We start from the raw sequence: 10059 nt of genomic DNA, 5'->3' as shown, positions 1-10059 counted from the left end.
TGGTATATTATATACAATAGAAAATTACTCAGCCCCAAGAAAGAAGGAAATCTTGCCATTTGTGACAACATGGATAAACTTTGAGGGCGTTATGCTAAGTGAAATAAATTGGACAGAGAAAGACTAATACTGTATGATATCACTTATATGTGGAATCTAAAAGTGCTGAACTCAGGGTGTGTGGGTAGCACTGTAGGTTGAGCATCCGATTCTTGATTTTGGCTCAGGTCATGATCTTAGGGTCATGGGAATGAGCTCAGTGTGGAGTCTGCTTAAGACTCTCTCTACTTCCCTTTCTGCACTTCCCTGCTCTCAAATAAATAAAACTTTAAAAAAAGAACAAAAACAAAAACGTTGAGCTCATAGAAACAGAGCAGAACTGTCATTATCAGGGGCTGAGGGAGGAGGTGGGGAAATAGAGAGCTGTTAGGTAAAGGGTATAAACTCCGATTTCTTTTTTTTTTTTTTTTAAACTCCGATTTCTAATGTGAATAAATTCTGAGAATATAATACAGAATGGTGATTATGGTTAACAACACTGTATTATATACGTGAAAGTTCCTAAGAGTAGATCTTAAATGTTTTCACTATAAAAAAAAAAAGATAATTATGTGATGTCACAGAGGTGTTAGCTATGGCGGTAATCATTTTGCAATATACAAGTTTATCAAATCAACAGTTGTATGCCTTAAACTTACACAATGTTATATGTCAATTATATCTCAGTAAAGATGAAAACAATAAGTACCCCTTAAAAAGTACAAGGGTGATTATGTGCTTACCAGCATCTGGCAGTCTTTCTATCAGATCCATGAATTCTTTTTCTTTGATGCTGATTCCCATGTTTTCTAAAAGAGTGTCCAGCTTGTTGACATCAACATTGCCTTCTAAGTAAGGAGCAGGAAAGGAATATAGTAAAATTGAATGTTTCTAAAACTGGACCATGAATTCACTCTGCTGTGTTATTCTTCCTCTTTATCAAGCATGTATTATATTACAATAAAAAAACACATATTTCTTAGTATTAAGATTTTCAAGATGAATACCAAAAACCCAGTTTTGTTCAGTTCATAAGAGAATAAAAATTCCTCTCAATTTTATGTTAGGATTTGGAAAGGTGAGAGCTAGAGATGACTGACATAATATTCTATAACACAGGAGTTGTTTTTATTGTCTGTACTTTCAAATTATTTGCCTCCGCTTTTGACTGAAACCTTTATCTGACAATGTTCATTCTTTACCTTTTGCTTTGTGTTTTTATTTTGTTTCTTTGGGGCTGAGTTAGGAAAATCCGAGAAAGTTTAACACTTTCTGCCAAATTTTAGTGCAGGAAACTACTTGGTTTACTTGGTAAAATGCAGATCTACTTAAGAAAGCATAAATAAATACAATTACATAAGAAAGGATGATTCATATTTTAACAACCCAAATAAAGGTTTCGGATTCAGTCTTTTCACTGTGCTTCTTACTCACGTTTGAGAGACTTTATGCCCTTCATCAACCTTTTTTGATACACTTTTCCATCAGCTATAAAAAATAGATATTTAAAATGGAGTCAGAAAGGTAGTACACATCTTTTAATTTCAGAAAGAAAGAATTTAGAAATCTTTGCATCAGGAACATTTCAAATGCAAATAGATAAATATATGAAATTGTTCTCTCTCAGTGGTAAAGGAGTGAATTGCAAATCATAATCATGAGATGCTCTTTTTTTTTCTGTATTGAGAATGTAGAGAAAATAACATCCTCAAATACTGTTTGTGGGAGTTCAAATTACAATATTCTGGAAGAAAATGTGAGAAAACAAACAAAATATCTTCCATTTTACAACTCTACTTAAAGGAATTTAATCTCAAAAAATTTTAGAATATTTGCAAAGATTTATCCATAAGGTTGCCAAATAAAAAAGGATATATATTCATACATGGAGAACTAGAAAAATATACATCAAAATTCTCATAGTAGTTATTGCTTTACATTGGGAATATAGTTTTATTTTCACTTATTTGCATTATCAAGGTTTCTATGATAAATATGCATGTTAACACTGTGAAGAGATAAGAATTATAAGTAAATTAATATACACATAAATATTATCTATCAATCTATCATCTGCTGAACACTAGAAGGAAGTGTACCAAAATACTAATAATGGCTATCTTTGGGTTATGGGATTAAAAGGAATTTTTAATAATTTTTTTGGTTTTATTTAAAACCAGGGCATTATGCTAAGTGAAATAAGTTGGAGAGAGAAAGACTAATACTGTATGATATCACTTGCATATGGAATCTAAAAATGCTGAACTCAGGGTGTGTGGGTAGCACTGTTGGTTGAGCATCCTACTGAGCCACCCAGGCGCCCCGAAAACATAGCTTCTTGACATGAGTCTTGGCAATTATTTTTTTACATTGGGTTGTTTTATGTAAGATTGCAATTTTTTCATTTATTTTTGATGTTTGTCTTTTTTTTTTTATGTTCAGTTAGCCAGCATATAGTACATTAGTTATTGATGTAGTGTTCAATGATTCATTAGATGGGTATTTTTTGTTTAATCCTTTAGAATCTTAGATTTTTTTTATTATGTTATGTTAATCACCATACATTACATCATTAGTTTTTGATGTAGTGTTCCATGATTCATGATTCATTGTTTGCGTATAACACCCAGTGCTCCATTCAGTACGTGCCCTCTTTAATACCCATCACCAGGCTAACCCATCCCCCACCCCCTCCCCTCTAGAACCCTCAGTTTGTTTCTCAGAGTCCATCGTCTCTCATGGTTCGTCTCCCCCTCCGATGTCCCCCCCTTCATTCTTCCCCTCCTGCTATCTTCTTCTTCTTTTTTTTTTTAACATATAATGTATTATTTGTTTCAGAGGTACAGGTCTGTGATTCAACAGTCTTACACAATTCACAGCGCTCACCATTAGATGGGTATTAAGGAGGGCACTCGTAATGAGCACTGGGTGTTAAAATGCAACTAGTTTGCAATTTTTCACATGTGGAAATAGTTTCACAGAACTAGGCTTATAGCACCCATGAGACTTACCATTAAGTGGCAGTGTCTTCACTAAATTCAAACGTTCATTAGGTGTGAGCTCAATCCCCAAGTTTTCCAAAATACTTTCAAGTTTATTAGCATCAACTTTACCTCCTTTGAAAGAAAAATGAATTACTGACGCATGGCAATTTTAGGACATTATAATGATCCAAAATAATGAAAAATCTGGTTTAAAGAATGCCATCCTAACTTTCATACTCTCACATATTCCAATAATGTTTAAGGATAATGAGGCAGAACCTATTCCTTGATTCTTCATAAAGAGTGGTCTCCTAAGACTAATGGCAAGATACCATAGAAGAAAATCAGGTTATATATAATTGGCCAGTAATTTAGGATATCTAGTCTTTTTTACTTTTTAATACTGAATCATGTGATTATTATTTAAAGCAATCCTATCAACTTAATTTTCTAAAAATATTCCTCTTCCTATATTCTTTGCCTACCTACATTTGGTTATTTAAGCCAGCAGTTATTAACTCAAGCTTGTAGGAACCTGGAGGTAGAAGAAATGAGTGAAACTAGCTGTGGTGAACTAGACAGCACATGCCTTGTCCAAAGAGAAAATACACCAGTTACTGTCGTGAGGGGATATAGGGCCAGTGTTGCCAGATTTTACAAAACTTGACTGCAGGTTGGACTCAATTCATGGGTGGCCAATTTGTTAAAGCTCTGATTTAAACACTGGTTAAGATCAGTATAATACTGGCAGAAACTACAGAAAATATAATTTATTACTTAAGCATCACCACTTATTTACTTATTTTTTGAAGATTTTATTTATTTACTTGAGAGAGAGAGTGTGTGTGAGAGAGAGAGAGCACGAGTGGGGAGGAGGGGCAGAGGGAGAGGGAGAAGCAGACTCCCTGCCGAGCAGGGAGCCCAATGTCGTGCTCCATCCCAGGACCCCGGGATCATGACCTGAGCTAAAGGCAGATGCTCAACTGACTGAGCCACCCAGGCACCCTTCACTACTGATTTTTATAGCCAAATCCTAGATAATTCAAAATCAAAGGAAGAAGTAAAGTTGAATATAAATATTTCATTAAAAATATGTAAAATATCAACATTAATAAATTTATGATATAATATCAGGAAAACACTATGCAAGATTTAACATAGGGTTAGAATTTAATTCAAAATGTCTTAGTAATGTCTTACTCACCCGAAAAAGATTTTACTTCATTCATCAGCTTTTCTAGATCAACTTTACCTTTAACTGTAAGACAAGGAATAAATTGGATAGAAACATGACAATGAGACCAAGAAAGTATGTTGCATTGAGCAGAAAAACTTAGTAGTATTTATTTGCTCTAAAAAATTTAACCTTTTGCAGGTACATACTTTCAGTTATAAAGTAAGTCATGGGGATGTAATATACAGTATGATGACTATAGTTAATATTAATAATATTTGAAAGTTGCTAAAGAGAGTAGATCTTAAAAGTTCTCATCACAACAATGTAACTGTGTATAGTGATGGGTGTTAACTGTGGTGATCATTTTGAGAGACATATATATACATATATATATTGCAGTATATATAAATACTGAATCATTTATGTTATATATCTGAACTAATATAATGTTCTATGTCAATTATAACCTCAATATAAAAAGTTATACCTCAGTATACAAAATAGAAGCTGGTTTCATACTATACACATACACACACACACACACACACGAAAACTTAACCTTTTGCTACATCCTTCATAAGAAGGTAGAAGAAGGATGACAGCTTGAATGATAATAAGCATAATTATTTCCTGAACACAATTAATATTCCAGCAGTTCCAATGTATTGTGCTCAGGGAAGAAAAGTGGCTAATTCTTATCATTTACTTTCTGAAAACAGAAGTGCTTTTTCTCCCCCAGCAAAATAATACTCCATGTTGATGAGAAAAATCTAGCTTTAACCCAGGAAACATGGTATAAAATGCAGTTAATCATAAATTCAACACACTTGTTTTTGAGTACCAGCAGAATGGCCAGAAAAGTGTATCAATTACCAATAATGTTGCTAATTCTGTGGTGAGAATTTCCTTATTCTTTGTCTATTAAAGTATTCCTGGCCACTAATAACTTCGATACCAACTACAGGTCAGGGCAAAATGGAAAATGTGTGTTGGTTTACCTGGACTATTTTAGTTAACCAAGTCTATCATGAAAAAGAGATGGGATCCTTGGAGGGGATTAGAATTTTTAGGCCTGTCTTTGTACATGGGTCACTATGGTTGTCTGTTCATACTCTTCTTTGTCCATCTGGTTTATTCCTGGGAAAATTCTTTTTTTTTTTTTTTGTAGTTTCCATTTTTTTTATTATGTTCAGTTGGCCAAAATATAGTTTTTGATGTAGTGTTCAGTGATTCGTTAGTTGTGTATAACACCACACGTGCCCTCCTTAATACCCATCACCTGGTTACCCCATCCCCCCACCCCCTCCCTCCCTTCTGTAACCCTCAGTTTGGTTCCCAGATTCCAAAGTCTCTCATGGTTTGTCTCCTTCTCTGATTTCTTCCCATTCAGTTCTCCCTCCCTTCCCCTGTGGTCCTCCTCACTATTCCTTATGTTCCACATATGAGTGAAACCAAATGTATGGTAATTGTCTTTCTCTGCTTGACTTATTTCACTTAGCATAATCCCCTCCAGCTCCATGTTGATGCAAATGGTGGGTATTCATCCTTTCTGATGGCTGAGTAATATTCCGTTGCATATATGAATCACATCATTCTGACCCAAGATGAAAGGGCTCTCTGCCATAGGCCATCTAACTGGGGTGAGTTCTCTTTCATTAAAATATTCCAAGTTCATCTCAGCTGAGGAGGAATCTACTAGTAGGAATTAAGACATCTGTGTGACAAGGGAAATTTGTTTAAACCAAAGTTGATCATTTTCCTTTACTTATAATGTTATTCTTACTCTTTTGCATTTACTTTAATAAACATTTAGAAAGGCTTTTGTGAACATGGAGACCGGAGCATGGCTCCAGTCCCTTTTACTACCATCTCAAAGCTGTTTCCCTTTTGAAATTCAAATTTGATGGTTTTTCTAGGCTGCTGGGGCTATGTCAACACTTGGGCTCTGGTTGTGTCCTGGAGCCCAAGAATGGGCATGGGGTTCTTTCCGCCCTCAACGAGGGAAGCACCGGAGAGGTGTCAGAGCACAGGAACAGAACTGGAAAGCAGCAGATCATGGGAAATGCTTGGCATTTAGAATCCTGAAGACCCTAATGAAGCTCAATTAAGGCCAGTATGGGGCATTCCAATTCCTCTCACTCCTAAAAGACCAAGAAGGAATAAAACAGGTGGGCAGAAACATTTATTTTCCTGAGGCAGTTAAAATACAGAGATGCCAGAACAGATGCTACCTTCTTTTCTGTAAGCTTGAAAACGATCTGTTATGTTATAGAATATGTAATATTAAGTGCTAAATAAAGAATCTTGAAATAGAAGGGAAATTATGTAAGAGAAATTTTAGGAGTTGTTTGTGAGAATTGAAAATGTATAGTTGAGGAAGTAAAGACATTCCAAAGATCTCATGGTGGGGAGTAGGGGAAATGGTGGGAGGAATAAGAGTATTCTAAAAGTTTCTGCTTATTGAGATTGTGGGGGTGGGGAGTGGGAGGAAGGGATAAAGCTGAATTGAAATATCTGATGGGGGGCGCCTGGGTGGCTCAGTTGGTTAAGCGACTGCCTTCGGCTCAGGTCATGATCCCAGAGTCCCTGGATCGAGTCCCGCATCGGGCTCCCTGCTCGTCAGGGAGTCTGCTTCTCCCTCTGACCCTCCCCCCTCTCATGTGCTCTCTCTCATTCTGTCTCTCACAAATAAATAAATAAAATCTTAAAAAAAAAAAAAAGAAATATCTGATGGGTAAAAGTATCTTGATGGAGAATAAAGCAGTATTTTGTTACCAGTAATAATTAAGTTATAGGTAAGTATGACAATGAATGAGAAGAAAAGAAATGCAAGAATTAATGAAATGTGACCCTCCTAGGAAGAAAACAAATATAATGAATGACAACTTAAACCAGTAATAATAAGCACAAGCAAAAAAGAGAAAACAATAGTAGAAAATGAATAATAAATATAAAATGAGATAAAATAAATGCATATGTCCAGTATTACACCAAATCTGAACAAACTGAAATTTCTCATTAAAAGAAGAAAGATTATCAGATGGGTTCCTTAAAAACCCAGCTATATGATGATTTCACAAAATATATTTCCCACCAAATGATAAAGAAGATTGAAAATAAAGGCGTGGGCAAAGATATATGAGGCATATACAAGCAAAAAGAAACCAGTACTGGCAATTGTTAGTATCAAAGTAAAACTTAAGAGTCAAATCAACAAAGAGATGTAGATAAAGAGGGACATCAAAAGGTATAGTTTATGAATATTGTAACAGTCATAAACCTATAAAGCAAAACTATTAGTCATTTAAGAAAATTTTTTTAAGATTTATTTATTTATTTGAGAGAGTGGGGGGGAGGGGCAGAGGGAGAGAGAATCTCAAGCAGACTCCCTGCTGAGCACGGAGCCTGAGGTGGGGCTTGATCCCAGGACCCTGAGAACATGACCTGAGCTGAAATCAAGAGTCAGACACCCAACCGACTGGACCACCCAGGTGCCCCAAGAAGAATCTTATAAAAATTCAATTAAAGTAGGAGATCTTAACCCTCTTAATAGAAGATCTATTTTGTAGACAAAATAGAGGTAAAGACACAAAGGAATTGAATAATACTACTGATAAACTTGATTTCATAATATATATATAGAGAAGTCTATGTGCCCTCTCTAGAGACTATAAATTATTTTTATATGCCTACAGATTTACAAAAATTAGTAAAGTACATGGCCATAATGAAAATTTTAACAAAACAGAGATTCTTTTTAACATCTCAGTGGCCACATTATCTGATAGAACTCCAAAGTTTATATATAATAAAAACTTAAAAGACTTAAAAAGAAAGTAAGAGATATACTTATAGATACTAGATAATCTTTGTATCAATTATAAGTTGGTAGAAAGTAATGATCAGGAAAACTCTTCATATCGAAACCAAAAGGACGTAGTGAAGCTGCACTCAGAAGAAAATGTATGGCCTTAAACTCCTTCATTTAATAATGAAGCAGAAAGACAAAAAGAAACTAAGTACTCCTAGCAGGCAGGTATGAAAGAGAAACAATCATTCTCCAAGTGGTTGGACAAACAATCAGATAACAAGTGGGCAAACAATTTGAACAGATACTTTATTAAAGAAGTATAAATGGCTAATAAGCACTTGAAAAAGTACTCAATATCATTAGTCATCAGGGAAATGTAAATCAAGGCCATATTGAGATAGCACCACACACTAACCAGAAGGACTAAAATTAAAAATAACGATAATAACAAATGTTGGTGAGGAGCTGAGCTAAGAGAATCTTCAGACATTGTTGGTGGGAGTATAAGATGGTACATTCACTTTGGAAAAGTATCTAACAGATTCTTATAAAACTAAAGACATATTTACCCTAGGATGCAGCACTTCTACCCAAAAGAATAGTAAACACATGTTCAAAAATATCTCAGACAAAAAAAGTCTCATACAAGAATGTTCATAGCAGTTTTATTCATGATAGTGAAAAGCTAGAAAAAGCATAGGCCCAATAATAGTAGAAGTGATAAACATATTTTTCAAGGATGGCTGAGCTATATATTTCCCATCCCACATGATCTTATTACAATGTGACTGATACAACTTCCACCAAGAGCTTAGACTGAGTCTGGGCAGGGTCTTGTGATTGCTTCAATAACAGCATTTGGTGGAAATGGTGCTCTGTGACTTCATCCTAGTTACAGATTCAGAGAAGAACTGTTCTAAATTGTCTGTAATAGACTTTTCTTTCTTTTTTTTTTTTTAAGATTTATTTATTTATTTATTTGACAGAGAGAGACACAGCGAGAGAGGGAACACAAGCAGGGGGAGTGGGAGAGGGAGAAGCAGGCTTCCCGCTGAGCAGGGAGCCTGACGCGGGACTCGATCCCAGGACCCTGAGATCATGACCTGAGCTGAAGGTAGCAGCTCAACAGACTTAGCCACCCAGGCGCCCTGCAATAGATTTTTCTCCATAGGACCCAGGTGAAAGTGAGAGACAGACAGACAAATATTGAATGTCAGCCACATAGAGCAGGTATACTCTAGCCACATTAAAATAGAAAGAACATTAAAGATCACCATACCTATAATAAGTATCCTTTTTATAAATACTGATGTCACGTATTAGCAAATGTGGCCAAGGAGTTTAAGTGGAATTTGCACAATACTTATCAATTCTCCCTACTCCATAGGGAAAAAAAGGTAAGGCTAGTGAAAAAACAGAGATATCTTGAAATCCTTCTCTACTTTGAACATAAAACCAGCGAGAGACAGGATGTGTTCTTTCTTTGGACCTGAGTTTTTTCCCTAAGCTTTTCAGAATGCCCTCTTGATGCCAAACAAGCTTTTTTTTAAATTTAAATTTAATTTTAATTTATTTTTTTAAATTTTATTTTGTTATGCTAGTCACCATTCATTATATCATTAGTTTTTGATGTAGTGTTCCATGATTCATTGTTTGTCTATAACACCCAGTGCTCCATTTAATACGTGCCCTCCTTAATACCCATCACTGCGCTAACCCATCCCCCACCCCCCTCCCCTCTAAAACCCTCAGTTTGTTTCTCAGAGTCCATAGTCTCTCATGGTTCGTCTCCCCCTCCAATATCCCCCCCTTCATTTTACCCTTCCTACTATCTTCTTTTTCTTTTTTTTTTTTTTTAACATATGATGTATTATTTGTTTCAGAGGTACAGGTCTGTGATTCATCAGTCTCACAATTCACAGCATTCACCATAGCACATACCCTCCCCAATGTCTATCACCCAGCCACCCCATCCCTCCCACCCCCCACCACTCCAGCAACCCTCAGTTTGTTTCCTGAGATTAAGAATTCCTCATATCAGTGAGATC

At 35.6% G+C, this 10059-nt stretch overlaps 1 protein-coding gene across 1 annotated transcript; it reads right to left on the bottom strand.

The window, feature by feature from the left end:
- Positions 1-782: 782 nt before the first annotated feature.
- Positions 783-4281, bottom strand: LOC145718654 (uncharacterized; the record flags this gene model as incomplete). Its single annotated transcript, XM_081810157.1, has 4 exons — positions 783-887; positions 1474-1527; positions 3051-3155; positions 4228-4281. Coding segments are annotated over 4 exons (318 nt in total), but the record flags the coding sequence as incomplete, so codon positions are not given.
- Positions 4282-10059: the final 5778 nt, after the last annotated feature.

The sequence above is a fragment of the Leptonychotes weddellii genome, unplaced genomic scaffold (assembly GCF_054177405.1).
Source record: "Leptonychotes weddellii isolate Sample4059 unplaced genomic scaffold, ASM5417740v2 HiC_scaffold_1912, whole genome shotgun sequence".
In the NCBI taxonomy this organism is placed as follows: Eukaryota; Metazoa; Chordata; class Mammalia; order Carnivora; family Phocidae; genus Leptonychotes; species Leptonychotes weddellii.
This window is presented reverse-complemented; position numbering and strand designations above follow the sequence as displayed.